The 16,904-nt window shown below is 40.6% G+C and overlaps 1 protein-coding gene across 7 annotated transcripts in view; it reads left to right on the forward strand.

The window, feature by feature from the left end:
- LOC121257592 (retinoblastoma-related protein-like) overlaps positions 1-10,991 on the forward strand; it is a 30,886-nt gene extending 19,895 nt beyond the window's left edge. For 5 of the 7 annotated variants that reach the window (XM_041158662.1, XM_041158661.1, XM_041158664.1 and 2 more), the window contains exons 18-19: positions 3,718-3,833; positions 3,934-4,307. In XM_041158662.1, the coding sequence (XP_041014596.1) occupies positions 3,718-3,833; positions 3,934-4,084 (267 nt within the window). In that variant the 3' untranslated portion in view covers positions 4,085-4,307. Of the gene's footprint in view, positions 1-3,647; positions 3,834-3,933; positions 4,308-10,863 lie in introns of those variants that run through there. The other 2 variants (XM_041158667.1, XM_041158668.1) reach the window with 2 other exon arrangements.
- The last annotated feature ends 5,913 nt before the right edge of the window (positions 10,992-16,904 follow it).

The following is a 16,904-nucleotide window of genomic DNA, read 5'->3' on the forward strand; positions in this document are numbered from 1 at the left end:
GAATGGAGAAAGAAACAGATTTAACACAAAGCATAACCAGCTGAATCCATTTACTAGCAAACCCCATCTGCTGCATAACAACCTCCAAGTAGTGCCATTCAAGTCTATCATAGGCTTTACTCATGTTCAATTTAAGAGACATGAAAGCAACATTGCTACTCCTTTTCCTTCTAAGAAAGTCAATCAATTCATAAGCTACCAAAATATTATCTGAAATGACTCTCCCTGGTACAAATGCACTTTGTGAAACAGATACAATCTGAGGTAAGATCAACTTCAACCTATTTGACATAACCTTGGAAATCAATTTATAAATGACATAACAAAGACTGATAGGTCTGTATTTGGATACTTTTTGAGGCTTGTTGATTTTAGGAATAAGGGTTATGAAAGTGTGATTAAGAGCAGAAGGAAATTGACCATAGATTAGAGCATGCAACACAGCCTTAGACAGACTTCCCTACTATATGCCAATATTTCTGGTAAAAAAATAGGGGCCATGCTATCGGGACCAGGAGCTGTAGTGGGATTCATTTGGTGCAAAGCTGCCTCCACTTCAGCCTCAGTGAAAGTTTTGGTGAGTTCCTCGTTCATTGCTTCAGTAAATCTACCTCTTAGAGAAGTTAAAAAATCCAAGTTACTGGACTGGTCACTTGAGCTGAACATTTCCTCAAAATACTTCATGATCAACTCTTCCCTTCTATCTCCTTCTTGCCATTCTCCAGATTCATCTATCAGCCTTGCAGTGGTATTCTTTTTTCTCCTCTGATTTGCTTTGCTATGAAATAACTTCGTATTCTGGTCTCCAGCCTTAAGCCAAAGTGCCTTTGATCTCTGCCTCCATAAAATTTCTTCCCTTTCCAGCAAGGTTTGTACTTCCTCTCGAGCTTGTTGTAATGCTTCTTTATTGGCAGTTAATGAATTTTCTACCTGAATTCTCTCCAGATTTGCTCTTGCCTGTTGCAGTCTCTTCTGTACTACTCCAAAGCAATGTTTACTCCATTCTAAAAGGCTCCCACTGCAACCAGATAGCTTTCCCATAATATCACCAATTGGTCCATTCCTACCATTGACCTGCCAAGCCTTTTCTATCACCTTCCCACATTCTTCACTTTCTATCCACATGGCCTCGAATCTGAAAGGTTTAGGACCTTTGAATCTTGGAGTATTTCCTTCAGTTTGTAGAACAATAGGGACATGGTCTGAGTGGGCTGCTGCAGTATGCATGACCTAAGCAAAAGGAAATGCTTGAGACGATGCATGATTAGTTAATACTCGATCCAATTTTTCATGAATGGCATGTTTCCCTTCTCTATTGTTCCACCAGGTGTATTTGATACCTTCATATCCCAAATCTATATATGCAGAGTCATCTATCACTTTCCGAAAATTCTTGGTTTGGGGCACAAGACAAAACACAAAATTCTCATCTCATCTCATCGTCACACATTTTTCAAATCCCCATACAAAATATAATAAACAATTCAACTTTTTCAAATCCCAAAACAATAATAATATTAAAACATAATATTTTAAACTTTCAAACAAAACACAAAATTCTCATCTCACCCCCCAAACTTGCACTTTTAGTTTCTTGTAAAAACATAATGTCGGGAACTTCTTTCTTGACTAAGTCACGAAGGGCACAAATTCCACGTGGGTTCCCATGCCCACATGAATTCCAACTTAGGAGTTTCATGACTCCCGGCGGGGCTGAATTTCAGCCTCCACCGATCTTCTAGTTATTATCTTGTCAAACCCCATAACCTTTCGTTGCTTAGCTTTAGCTAAAGAGCCTGACTCATTTTCCTCCTCCATAAGTTCCTTCCTCTTCATTGCACTTCTAGAAATCTGAGAACTTGAACCTTTCCTAGACATCCTTCTTAGTCTTTGCCACTTTCCTCCTGTTGACTGTTCCTTACGAACAGCAGGCTTGGATGAAGAAACTTCATCATGGGCCAAACCTTTGCCCAATTGTGGGGCCTCATTTGTCAAGCTCCTGTTGAGTTCAGTATCTTCATGAGTGCGTGTCTTATTTACCATAAATAGCACCTCTGCTTATTCATTTCCGCCTGCAAGATTCCCTCTCCCCCATATGGCAAGTCAACATTATTAGAAATGGCCTTTTTTGGCTCCACTAATCCAGCAGTGTGATCCATTTCACTTACCTTATTAGAGCTGACCTCTAAATGCACATCTCCTCGATTCATTCCTCCACCCTTACTGCCCAAGATGGAAGGTTCTGAATTTGCTCCTACTGTTTCCTGATTGTCAGCTGCTTCCTTTGAACTCGGACATGGAGCCGTTACAGGAGGATCTCTGCCATGCTCAGCCTCCTGGGCATGGAGGTTGGAAGCCGAACCACCAGCTCGCAGCCATGGACCAAACGGAAAGCTCCCTTCATCATTCCTTGGTTATGCTGCCAGCCTCCACATTCTTTATGACTATGCCCCAATCTACCACGAACATAACAGTACGTTGGTAATCTTTCATACGTAAATTGAACCCAACAGACTTCATGGGATGACAGGTTAATGCATTTGCCGCGCATCAGAGGTTTAGTGACATCCAAACTGACCCTGATTCTAATGAACTTCCCCCATGCAACTTCATCCTTCTCTATATTAATCTTCTCCACCTTACCAATACTGTTGCCAGTCATTCTCACCACCCTCTCATTCATGGCACCCAGTGGAAGATCATAAAGTCTAATCCAGAACGCTGCCTTCACTATCTTTATTTTGTTGGCCTGTAAATCCCCTTCAAAGTGTTGCATCAATACTAGATTCCTATCAAAAGACCATGGTCCCTCACGTTGTACCCTGGCCTTCTCCCTCTGATCTTCAAATTCTACCAGTAACAGTTTTGAGCCCAAATCCTTGAGAACCAAATCCTCTTCACAGGACGCCATATTTTCCTCAAGGTTTGCTTGAAAGCCTCACGATTGTAATGCTTGTCCGTGAATAAAGACACCAGCAAGCAGTGCTCTCCCCTTTGTTTAGTTTCTTCTAGCAGAACATCTTCAACGATAATCTCCTCTTTCTCTTGTTCCGACAGTGACATCCTTTGACATAAATCTTCTAAAGTTTCTTCCATGATGGAAAAGTTTGAAAACCTCAAGACAGGGAAAAGGCCTACACGATCGCAGGAGCTCTCGGGAGGAAAAAAAGTAATTTTTTTATCCGTTCAAGTCGCTCATACCAGTTTTCTTATCTGTTTTCCATGTACATATACCCAGAGATGAACCATCATATATGTCACTTGAGGCATTTGTCAAAGTTGGTGCTTGAAATAATTCCAACAAATTTAACTTGCAGTTAGTTAGCTATTGTACTGTTACTTAAAAAAAATAAAAACAATTAGCTATTGTACTGATGTCTGTTCTTTAGGCCTTTTGGCTTTTTTTAGGAGGTGGCATTTTTTTTTCTTTTTCACCTTGAATTTGAGTTGCTTGCTTGGTCTTGCAATGGGATGTTGTGCTGCTGCTTGATAAATATTGAGGGTTATTTTACTGCAAGGACGCAATAGTATTTTGCATGCGACTCCTGGTGTTAACATTGATAGCATCTTTAATTTATCTGGGCCAACTTCCTTTTGTTGATTCGGATGTGATACTTATAACAAAGATTGTGATTATGATAATGTAGTGACTGATCTCGATGGATGAACTTGACATCGAAATAAGTTGAACTGGAGTGCTCTGATCTTTAATTGCAGAAGGATGCTCTAATCTCACATAACTCGAAAGGTTACTATGCTTGCGTTGGAGTGAGTACTCATGCATATCAAAGCCCTTCGAAAGACTTGAGTGCTATCAATAACCGCTTGAATGGGTATGCATTTCTACATGCTTTCAACTTCTGAGGTTTGAGCCTATTTTACCCTTTTGTACCATATCAACTATATCCTCATAGGCGTTGCTTTTTACTTCAGGACCCGAAAGCTCAGAGGTACCTTAAACTTCGATGATGTTGATGTCGGCTTGGTTAGTGATTCTATGGTGGCCAACAGTCTCTATCTTCATAATGGGAGTTGTGCATCCTCATCTGGTGCACCACTGAAATCTGAGCAACCTGACTCCTAATTTGATGGACAGGGTGACCTCGTGTAAATTCTTAGCGTCTCATTCTTCCCCCGTTTTAATCTATATATGTTTCAAACCTGTGAGATGGGGTATGGTATGAGCGGTTTAGTTATTTTAGGATGGCCGCCACAATCCCCGTATGCTTATTTAAGGTAGGTATGGGGCTTTCCGAAAATGTACTCTGACCGACTAATTTAATAAAATTACACTTGTTTTTATTTTTCAAGTTTCAAGTGATTATTGATCTTTCTCCTACTAGTGCCTAGTTCGATATGGCATTCACTCTCTCCTCTAATGCACCTAGTCATTGCTAACTAACGAACTCTTCAATTATAATTTCTACTTATTAATCCTCAGCTGTCTTGGAGGTATACCCACGTGTATCCACATAACAGCAGCTTGACATCTCTCAGATGCATTCAATTTGATCTTGTTCTTAGCTGCCCCTTCCCATCTGAAGCCTCAGCCTCTGAACAAATTCATTTTATTAGGGTTTTCAATTGGATGTTCGGTCGGATGTGATTTCTACTATGGATTGGGTGTGGGATGAATAAGTTCACTTGCATAATAGGTCTTTCGACTCCTCCCTCCTCCCCCTTACCCTTTTTGGGACATCCACATTTGGTACTGCAAATCAGCATGATAGAAGATGCCGTGCTGCTTTCGCCTACAAGTAAGGCATCCTGTCAAGAACCCTAATTGAAGTGGGGAAACCTGCATGTGGAGAAGTGAAGGGATGAAATATCAGTGAAGTCTAAGTAAGAACCGAGCGACACCATTTTAGGGGAAGCAATGAAACGCTGCATAGTGCTTGTTGGAACGCCGCGTTTAGGGAGGGAAATTATAAGTGAAAGCAACTCTGCAGCTCCACGGCAGGGATAGACCGTTTCATTTGGTTATTCTAGAGGATTGTATAGCTTGAACTTTTCTTTTATTGTAATTTCTGTTATATTCCATTTCCACGTTGTCAATTATTTCATTCTTTAGTTTGTTAGCCTTTTGCGGCATAACGGAGGGAAAGGTTTATTGAAAATCCTGCAAGAAGATTGTGAACATGGAGGTTAGGGTGGCCTTGAACCATTCATTTTGTAATTTTCTTTACTATCAATTTCCATCAGTACCAATCAATTTACAATTCGTTTATTCCTTACGTTCAAAATCTCTACCGTTCCATGTGGATTCATGACAATTGACATAAGAGACTAACGATCCTTCATGGTAGACGAGACAAGATTCAAACAGCAGTAAAAAAATTTGCTGCTAAATAAATCTATGGAAGAAATTCCTGCAGCAATCTTGTAGCTCAAGGATTTAGTAGAACAAACACAAAAATTACAAGATTTTGTGGCAACAATTGAAGGAATTTTTGAATGATTTTACAGAATCTTTCATTCAGTTGCAAGACCAGGAGGTTCAGAATCGTGCGATCCAGGAGGACGAAGAATATGCAACGAAGCTTGAAGAAAACGTGGCGGTGACCACAAAAGTTTATTCTGTGAGCCTCATAAGGGAAAATTTCCATGACCACCGAATTTCCCTCTTCCCATCCAACCTTAGAATCCCTCATGCCCAACCTTTGTTCCACCCCAATCGCAAGGCTAATCTAGAGATCCCTCTCATTCTCTCTGCTCAGCAAAAGCTTGGCAGCTCCAACTTATTTGACCTCACCGATGACTTTGCTACCCCAGCCAGGACAGACGACTTCAAGGCTACCATCGTGGAGGTCGTGAATGCTGAAGCTGCGATTGTGGTTGAGATTCCTTTGCAGAAGAAAATCTGCAGCAGGACTCTTCGAACCCCTGAGGATTGCAACATTTGGAGGGGACCTACCTCCTGTATAATCCTCTACCTACGCATGATTGCTGGAAGTAGCCTCCACCCCTTCATCAACCGCCTCAAGAGAGTAACTCTCGACAACCAAACGAGACGCAGAAGGAGAAGAGATCCGTGGAGAAGAATGTTGTCTCTCATCAAGAGCGATAGACACGAAAATACTTTGGAGGAGGGCATCCATCTCGACCTCGCCCCTGGATGCCCCAACAGTCACCATCGGAAGAGGCGCCACTGGAAAATTGCTCGCCAGCTCGCTTGCCGTAATCAGCGCTGGAACAACCACAGTAATGGGATGGTTGACCTCCAAGGTAGCCGGTCCCCGCGTTAAGGGGTCTCGTACCCCGGGAAGGGGCCTATCCTCGACCTAAACAGTCTCTCGATGAGCTTTGTTCCCCTTGTTCAGCAGAGGAAGGTCTGAGGAACGCTTCCGAAGTGGAGCAACTTGGGGCCGCATAGCAACTGACCTATCATCAAACGGAAGGTGTCCCAAGGGAGGCAGAGAGCTTCTCAAACTCTCCTCGGAAAGGAGGATCTCGGAAAAGATCTTGTTGGGGTGGTTTTGCACCCATTATCGCACAATCGCAATGCGCTTCACTTCGTAAGGGGTGGCTGTCGGACACACAACCTTGTCTTCTGGGACTTTTCCCCAGTCTGTCCATATTGGGAACTCCCGATGGTTCACTTGGCCTACCGGAAACTCCCATCCACGATCAGATACAAAGAAGAATTTGGGAGACCAGTCTTTCACTTTGCGGTATCGTGACTCCAAGGTGACTAGAGCGTGTGATGCCTTGAAGCTGCATACATTCCCCTTTAGACGTAACATCCTATGAGGAAGAAGAAACTCATGACTAGTAAGGTCTGCATCGTCCTGGAAGGATTCCAACAAAGCCCGCCACCAGATAATGTTGTAGTACTTCAATAATCTCCAAGCATTCGGGTGCAGTTGGGAAAGGGCCAAGCCAATGCGATCTAGAAGGTCACGAACAGGATGATGGAATGGTAGTCTCAAGCCACATGAAAACATGGAAGGGTATAGGGCCACCCTAGTGGAATGACCCTTTGCATCGACAGTGCCTTTATTGGGTCCAGGAACGTCGAAGGAAGCGGATTCTGGTACTTGGTAGGTGAGGGCTAAGCAGGCCAGCGTCAGTTTGTTAGTAGTCGAGCACCATCTACTACCCAAAAACAATGGCCCAGTATTGGTGGAGCCATCGCCGAAAACATTGGGTTGAACAGATTTTTCAGAGGCCATCATTGCCAGAGCACGAAGTAGCGAAGAAGACTTGTCGAAGAGAAGAAAAACCAAGAAAACTAGAATAGCGGGACAATCACAACACAGTGGGAGGAAACCAGGTCCCACTCCCATGTTTTATAAAAAGAAGGTGACGGCTAGACTCTTATGCACTGTGGCAACAAAGATACTCGCCATTTCGGATTCGAGGAATGTGGTTTACGAAGCGACGCAAACATGAAAAGCCACCTTACACCTATTCATTAATAAGGTTGAAAATATGTCATGAAAAAGTGAGCCCATCATGGAAGATAGGAACATCGTCAGAAATGCCAATTTGTAGAAGCCTCCCGGACCTTAGAAAACCTAAATAGGGTTCTCAGCCTTGATAAGAAGGCGGGATCCAATCATGATAAATTTTCACCATACTTGTCCGGTGAGAATTAGCGGGGTAACTATAAAGGAATTTTTTTCACTAGGCCCAAGAGGCCCTATTAAGCCCGGCTCGGAGCAGAAGCCATTAACTCAGCCCATTAGGAGGCTCTTCTGTACATGACCTGTAGGAGGGATGGTGCAATAAGGGATGGGACTCGTCGATCTGAGGACCCCTCGAGTAGTGTCCAGTATTTGAGTGCCTGCTTGCACAGCATGTGTGACATACGGGGAACTGTTGATCTACTGACAGGGAAAGCATGAATGGACCAGAGGGAAGGTAGCCTGAGAAGAGGAGGTTGGAGAACCACGCCGCATTAAAAGTTCCGCCACACAGACAACACGCCACATTAATGACACCGTCGCAGAGTCACGCTACATTTAAAGACTTTGACAAAAGAAATAGTACAGGGAACACGAATTTCAAGAAAGCATGCACTATCTGTTCCTCAGACCTGTAGTATAAATAACAGATCCTAAGTACGAGAATACGATCTCTGATCCCTAGACTCATTTACTTATTTGCTCCCTTCGAAGAATATTTCCTAACTTTGGCATTGAAGGTTACCTGGCCCCAAGGTCTCCATCTCAAAGTTGTAGTCTTTTCTACCTTGTGTAGGGCCCGTTTTTGAAGACCTGAGTTGTTGGAGCTTGAACCAAAGGTGTGCAAAATACGTGTTGACACAATCAATATATATATAAATATAAATCTACCTATTTTCAAATACAATACCAGCAACAACCATACAAACTACATAACATAATACTCTTTGAGGCATAGAGATAGAATTTATACCACAATGTGAGGGGCTGAGCAACGACGGAAGCGTGCGGCTAAAGTGGGTTGGCTTATGGTTGAAGTGGTCTGAGGTGAGCTGAGCAGTGGTGACCCTAGGTTTGGGCGTCATGATGATGGCTTGCGGTTGTGGGGCTTCGTCGTGCAGGTATGGTGGATGCTCATCCTTACTGGTGGTCGTGCTGTGAGGGCTTCTGTTATGGGTAGGCTGTCATGGATGTTGGTTGGGCTTGCCGTGCACGGTGGAGAGAGATTGACAAATAGGGGTTTCAGTTTAGGCACGGAGGAGTTGGGTTGTCGGCTAGTAGAGGGTTGAGTTGCTTGGCATGGGGAAAAGTGAGAGAGGGAGGCAGAGGGGCAGTTGACACACGGTGCCGCACCGTGGAGGATGGTCGCGGTTGTGCCCAAATCTAGAGAGGGGCAAAGAGAGAACAAAAGAGAGGGAGAGAGAGAGATCCTTGGGTGAGAGAAGGCTAAGAGGGAGGAGGGTGGTTGCGGCGAGGCTCGTGGGATTGCTCACGGTGGCGGTGCGCGTCGTCGTTGGTTGGTCTACTGAAAGAGAGTGACGAAGAGAGGAAGTGAGATTCGAGAAGGAGGAGATAGGGAGATCTGAGGGATGAGGGTAAGGCTATGATGAACGAGGGGCTAGTCACCGACAAAGGTGTGAGGGATGACGTCCAAGGTTGTGCTGTCAATGGCGACGACTGGTGTGCAGTTGGGCGAGGGAGAAGAGAGAGACACCGGGGGGGGTGACGATTGGAGGGAGGGGAGAGAGAGAAGAGGGGAAAGGATGGGGGAAAATTACGGTTTTAGGGCAATTAATCTAGGCACTACATTTTGGGGTTCCTAACCTAGATCCAACAGTAGAGATTAAACACTTAGAAGGAGGAGAAAAGACAACGAAAATAGAAAGGAAAGGGAATTAGACTAAATGTAAAAATACAACTTTTTTGTATTGATCCAAAAATAATACTTTTCATCATAAATTAAAATGATGAGTTTTTTTTTTCATAAATCTTTATTAAGAGAAATAAAAGCATCTAAATAAATAGATGTTTTTAACATAAAACAAAATAATGAATATTAAAAAATACTCTTAAAGAACTAAAATCATTTTATTAATCATTTAAATAAAATGATTTTCTAAAATTATATTATTTTCGGGGCTCCAAAATATAAAGAGGTTTACTTGAAAATTAGATTTGGTTCAATAATATTAAAAACTACCCCATTTAAAACAATTTTGGACATTTAAAATATTTCAAGGATTTTAAAATACTCAGCTCACTTTAAACATCATCTGCTAAATTTAAAACACAAATTCGAGATTTAAAATGTAAAGGCAAGACTTGTGACCAATTGAGAGGAAAAGAAGCGGTTGGTCACATATCATTTATGCCATGATATGCCATATCATTTCATGTTTATTTGTTACACATAATTTTTTGTCATGAAATATTTATCTGTTACACAATATATTCTATCACATAATATCTATCTGTTACACTATATATATATTCTGTCATGTAATGTTATTTGTTACATGTTATGTCATTTCACGTAATTTTATCTGTTAAACGTTATGTCATGTCACGTAATGTTATTTGTTACACATGATGTCATGTCATGTACTATTTTTCTGTTTCATGTTACGTCAAGTCACGCATCTCATGTACATGTCACATTATGTTACGTCAAGTCATCTGTCCCTTCGTTTCATGTCACGTTATGTCTCAAGTACAGTTTATGTATCTCGAAACTAGTATTTTCAAGTCAGTCAAGCCTATTTATGTTTATCAGGACTCTAAGTGCTAGAATGAGGTAATATTCTAGTGGAACTCCTTTGTTAGCGTTGGAGTGTCTAAACTAGTGTGAAATTTCCTAAATTTACAAGGTAAAGATCAATAGGCTTCGAATAAGGCCTAATTAACAGGTCACCAAAGCGAAATCAGGCACTAACGCCAATAGTGTTACACACATTTCAATTTCATTTTATACATACTCGTGCTGGTGTAGATACTTGACACGCGATACGTACATTATGTATTCCACAGCAGGTGCAAATACCTGTGAACTGACACGTATGTTAATGCACTTACAACTGGTGCAGATACTTGTGTTGTGATGAGGTTATCAGTAGGGACACAAGGATCAAAGGAAACTGTGTAGCATGCTTATGGTCACTTTTATTAATCATGCTTAATTATTAAACAAGATTCCAAGTTCATGTATTTTATTTTTATGCTCATGTTATTTAGCATTCAGTTATGTTCTTCTCATGTCAGTTCATGTCATCTCAAGTTTGAAGTTTAGTTAGTGCTTCGTTTAAGTCATGTCAGTCAATATCATGTTATATGTCAAGTCACGTCATGCTTATTTATGATTATCATGTATGCATTCATGCTTTTATTGTCATGCATGCATTATTAAATTGTATGTTAAGTTTCTTGTTAACTTGCTGAGATTTGTAATCAAATCTTATAGTGGAAGTCCCAACTAGCATTCCCCTCGAAATGGTAGATCATGTGCTAGGATCAAGAGACGCGGCAAATGATCGACAAGAGGCGGTTGACTAGACAGCAATGGCACGATGCAGAGCTCATCACTTCGATGCTCCGTTTCTTCGATTAGCCTAGCAGTTATAGTAGTTTTGCATATACTTAGGGAGCTCTGTCTCCAGTACTAATTATGTTATAGACCTGTTGGATAAGTACTGTAACCTTTTGGATATTAGTTATATTGTGAATGTCATAAAATATGCTTATATTTTTGGGATACATTACTTCTGTTATATAGTATTGCTCAAAGAAAAAAATTATTCACTGCGAGAGTTGCGTGCAAGGTTATAGGAGGAGGGAAAAAGGGCTAACTTGGGTGGTTAATGACAGGTCATGTTGATGGAAGAGATTGCTTGCAAGCTTGGTTAAGCATTTATTGGTTTTGGCCATGTGCTTGTTGAGTGTGTTTGTGTGTGTGAGGTTGAGTGATGTGGCTGAGTCCAAGTACACGATTTGGGCTTACCATAAGGTACAAAGTTGGTCATGAGAGTGGTCAATTAAGGTAGTGTTGCTTGTGGGAGAAGCCAAGTGGTTGGAAGCCATTTGGTTGAAGCAAATTCCCTATATCTGATTGCCTCACTTTGGGGTTTAATTGGAGTTTCAAGTTCAAACTCAATTGGGGTTGGTAAATTGAGGGTACTATGGTGTAAGAGAGTGGATGAGAGTGTAAGAGAAGGTACTTGAGGTGATGGTTGCTTGTAGAATTAGTTTAAACCAAGAGGGAAGCAGATCAAACTGAGTGGACTAATATTGCACTTTGGGGTTTCAGCTCCTTCAAGGGATTTGTGGTTTCATTTAGGGCTTGGGGTCTCAAACCCTTTTTGGGATCTAATCAATGGTATAATTTGGTGGTTAGAATAGTGTGATGATCTTGTAAGAAAGCAAGTAGGTTGCTTGATTTTCACTCAATCTTCCTTACACAATTGTACTTTACTTGACAAGTGTAAAGTGTGTTCTAAATGGAGGGTTGTGATGGTGCCATGTGTCCAATAAGATTCTGTAGTGATCTTAGGCTGATTTGGGCATTTTACATGGCGATGTGACAGTTGTTTGGTGACATGGCGCTCTCTGATTGTACATTCTCAAAACTTTTTATTACACCATAAAATTCTAAAAATTCATACGAGTTTAACGGTACAATCAATTTTGTTTAATTATAATCTTAAGTGTCTAAAAAAAATAAAAAAAGGCAACTCATCTCCTTAGAGGATCATAATTCGACTATGATAACAAACTAAAACCTAATGATTGCTCGATCTATGAAATCTTCCTAGGTTTTTATGGCATTCCTAGAGTCCAAAGAAAATCAGTCTATTGAATTTCTTTTAGGGTCTTACACCCTAGGTCTAGATTTGGTGCTGCAATTTTGGTTATTTCCTCTAGATATCACATGATCCCTATCCATAACAGCAACCCTTGTTGATAACTACCCTCACTTTTCCAAGCAAGTTGCTCAGAAGGTATTTTCTAATAAGTTGCTCGAGATGCTCAGCTCTTTTTAGCAAGTGTGCTGAGCAAAGAAGGCATATCGAGAAACACAAAGCAAACATATCGAAAAGCACACCGAGCAAACATACCGAAAAGCACACCGAGCAACACACTGAACAAGTATACCGAGCGACACTTTGAAAAAGCATACCAAGCAATATGCTCAATTGTGCTTTAATGCTCAGTAAGACTGAGCATTATGCTCGAAAACTTCCAAGCTCATTCCGAATTAGAGTTCCGATTTTTGACTTGGCATTTTATACATGTAAAATAAAGATACTAATTTTTAAAAATTAAAGATCTATATAGTAATTATTATATATATATTAATTTCAACAAGATATTTAAGATTTAGATTAATTAGTCAGTTAATAGATACTTAATTATTAAGCTTAATAATTAATCTACTGGGTATTATAGTTAAACTCAGTAATATAATATATTTCATGTGTTTAGTAGAGAGAGTTCTAATCAAGGAAGGCCAAGTACCGCTTCTACAAACATTGGTAATGAGCTGGCACCACCCTCACGTAGATTTGATCTCCTTTTTCACAAAATTTTTGAGGATGGTTTTATGGAGTTTAGATCGAAGCCAGATAGGTATTTATCCGACGGGTGTGTAAAAAAATCATTTGGTTTTGATATTTTAGATTGGAGGAGGATTCATGCAATTAATTAACAGAACCGCTTCTAAGCGGTTGGTCTAATTTTCAAGGAATAACAACCCTCCACTTAGAAGCTACCACATTAGAAATGTAACAATTCGATCCTAAGATTAGGCCATAAGATAAGTTTTATGTATTTTTTATATAACTATTAATATATAATTATTCTTATTATTTTATTGTTATTATTATCATATTTTAATTGTTCATTTTAATAAGATTATTATCATTTTATTATTGATATTTTATTATGACCCGATTTTGCAATAGCCACTAGAGTTGATTTTGAGTTTTAAGCCTTATTTTTTCCTATCTGGTAAGCCTCATCCTTATCCCCTAATTGATAAATCCAAATGCTATTGGGAGACCAACTCATATAAGAAAATCCTACCATATATTATCCATTTTTTCCTCTATAAATTTACGAAGCCTTTGTATTAAATATAACACAAAACATGAACAAACCTTCCCTCATGCACGTCTCAGCCTTGCTTCATAACAAACCACCGTTGCATACAAGCAAAACACAGAGCACACCCATGCCATGGAAAACACTGATCACCACCCTAGTGAGCCACCCGTGATCTGAACTGTAGCCGAAGAACTCTGACACCTAGCCATGCACGTAAACCTCCGCCGCTAGCAGCTCCTAAAGTTGACCACTGTGAGCCTAAAACATGCACGAACGCAGCCCTGTTTTGCACCCATCGAACAGAGCACTGTCAGCAACAGCCATAAAGGGCCGCCACTCGACAACGGAACCACCGCAACAACTCCACTGCCCAGACATGCATGACCGCGAAGACCTCCAAGCACTGTCACACGTGCACCACGCTGCAGCCTCTTGCAATACACATAGACGAGCATCTCAATGCAGCCAATCCAAGTGGTGTCGCCAGCCACCACAGAAGACATTGGAGCACTATTCCGGACAGCTTAGAATTTACTGTTGTTCCATCGTGACCTCACTTCGCACCACCAGCCGAAGCACCACGTCACTGTAGCCACGAACGTGAAGCCCGAAGCCTCTGCTTCTCTTGCACGGTAGCCACCTTAGGATGTCGAAAAACCACTTGGGAATCCACAGAAACTATCGTATGGTTCACTTCCTTCGACCTTGCACAACCACAGTAAGCCCACGACCATCGCCACCACCCTTGCCTCAGCCCTAGCTTCGTCGCATGCTTCCTCTCTCAGAGTCGCACCTCCCTGCCTAAAGGACCACCCAGTCGCATCGCAAGTCTTTCCCAAGCCACCCAGAGTTGCCGTCGTCTCACCTAGCTTAGCCACGTGCTCCTCCTCCTCTCGGTGAGTACCCTACCTCGTACGCCTCTCCTGTTGCCCTCTATTCTCTATAGAATATAAGTTGCTTTTAGGTTTTAATTTGCCAAGTGCAGGTGCTAAAGGGAGATTACTTTTATGCCCTTTTTAATCCCTTCCCATGGTATCTTGAAGGAGTGTTTTAAGTATAATTACATTTATAACCTTACGTTTAAGTATATGTTAATTATGAATATTATTACTTCATTTTATTTGTAGTTGAGGTGGGCTTAATATTTCAAATTGAGTTTAATTTTATTAAATAAATGTATTAGTCATAAGCTCATTTTTATAAGAAAGTGTTTAAAGAATTTGAAATATATTTTAAAGTATACTATTGAGTCTAATATTTTAGTTAATATTTCTTTTGTCTATTTAGTCAGATTTTTAATAAAATTATTATGTTATACTGTAAATAGAAAAGATTAAGTAATATGTTATGAGTTTTTATGTTAAGAAATGAAACCTATTTTAAGAATTGAGATTTTTATGACTTATTTTAAAATAGCCCTAGTATTCTACTAAATTATAATATGTTATTAGTATTTAAGTAATTTAAATACCAGGATTTATTGATTATGGTCTTAAATAAAAGATTTATTTGAATATCTTCTAGATTATGAATTTAATTAAGTAGGATATTAGTACATGTTATTCCTAGACAGATTTAGTGATAGTTAATACTGTGTATAGGTGATGAGCTATGAAGTAAGATTCAAAAAGAAGCACAGCGAGGTAAGTAGTTTGATCACAAATTAGGATCATCACAGTTCAGCTTATATATAAGTATTATTCAAGCTAGTTCATTGACAACCATTATTTATGCACCACTTATGCCATATGCAAACATGTCATTCAGCATAGCATACGATCATGTCATTCCGCATCATGTTTAAATTCAGAAATTATAATTATGTATGTATTATGTCATGCATCTCATGTGTATAAGACACGTAAGCTATCTTAAGTTTAAGTGCAAGATAAGATAAGATCAATTAAGTAGATGGCCATTCAGATACATGGTACTAATGCAGTTTAGTTTCAGGGTGGATGTGCAAGTCACGGACTCAAGCGTGGTCCACCATAGTATACCAGAATACTATCAGCGGCTCCCTTTGCTACAGAGGGACATGGGGCCGGTGCACAACCTCGCACACAGGGTTAAGTGTGTTGGCCAGTCAGTTAAGTCAGATCAGTTAGTTAAATCAGATCGGTTAGTTAATTCAGATAAATCAGTCATGCAGAGCATAAACATCAATATGAACAGTCATGAATTTTTTTAAACTCTCGGCATGAAAACTTTATATTTATTATGTTTATGTTATGATGGATTTCTTGCTGAGTTTTCAACTCATTTTAGTTTGTTTTCATATTTTTAACCACCCAGGTGAGGATGATGAATACGAGTAGGCAGGCCAGGATTAGAAGGAGCAGTTGATTTAGTTTCAGACATTCTAGAATAAAATTACTATTATGACATAACTTTTATTCAGTTAAGATTTTGAAAGACATTTTATTACAGTTTTTCTATAAAAAAAATCCTAATTTCATATGAGACCTCTTGTCGGGTTTATTTTATGAAAAACACGTGACACTCCTAGCCTACGGGGAATGGGATGTTAGAAGAAATCACACCACAATCACGCTAGACTCGTGCGCATGGATAGGAATTGCAAAAGACTTTAGCTGAGAGGAGAACTGAGCACACATTGAGCTTAGCCCGACCGTGTGTCCAGAACGAAAGCCGAGCAGACCTCCACCTCCAGCATCCACTGCCACCAGTCCACCACCACCAGTCCACCGTTGTCCTCCTTGGTCGATTTTGCCCAGACCAATTACGTGCCGATTTCGTCAAACATTTTCGTTGCCCAGCACCCCAGCTTCCCTCTACTTCAGCATACATCCACCTACCCTTCTATCGAAAGCGCTGCCAGAACTGCGACTTCCCAATTGTCGCTCTCGGCTCATCTTCTAGCCAAACCAATGATGACCCATGAGTGTTAAACTATATACAATTGCTTTGTCGAGAAATTAATGCCACTAGAGTAGAATTTGAGACCAGCCCTTCTCTGGAAACAGTTTTTTTCGGGGGTGGTATGCCTTCAATGGTGCCACCGAGACTTGTGGCGTCGGTTCTCGAAGTTTTATGGATGAAACTTAGGTTGAGTTCAAATCCTAAAATATCTATGGAGATGGACCTTAGGACTTTTGATTCTAAGAAGATGGAGGAATTGATTGGGTTGGGCGTGAATCAAGTATCTTTGGGAGTTCAAGCATTTCAAGAAGAACTGTTGAAGGTATGTGGCAGGGCACATGGTTTAAATGAGGTCTATGAAGCCGTCGAAATTGTTGGGTCATGTGGGGTCGAGAATTCAAGGGTTACGTCTTCTTCAGTGGTGGTTGGTACTAGTCCTTCAGCCTTGGCTTCGAGATACACGGTGCTGAGTTGTTTGAGGGGGGTGCGGAGGGGAAGGGTTGCGAAGGGGAGGGTCTG

Source organism: Juglans microcarpa x Juglans regia, chromosome 3S (genome assembly GCF_004785595.1).
Source record: "Juglans microcarpa x Juglans regia isolate MS1-56 chromosome 3S, Jm3101_v1.0, whole genome shotgun sequence".
NCBI lineage: Eukaryota > Viridiplantae > Streptophyta > Magnoliopsida > Fagales > Juglandaceae > Juglans > Juglans microcarpa x Juglans regia.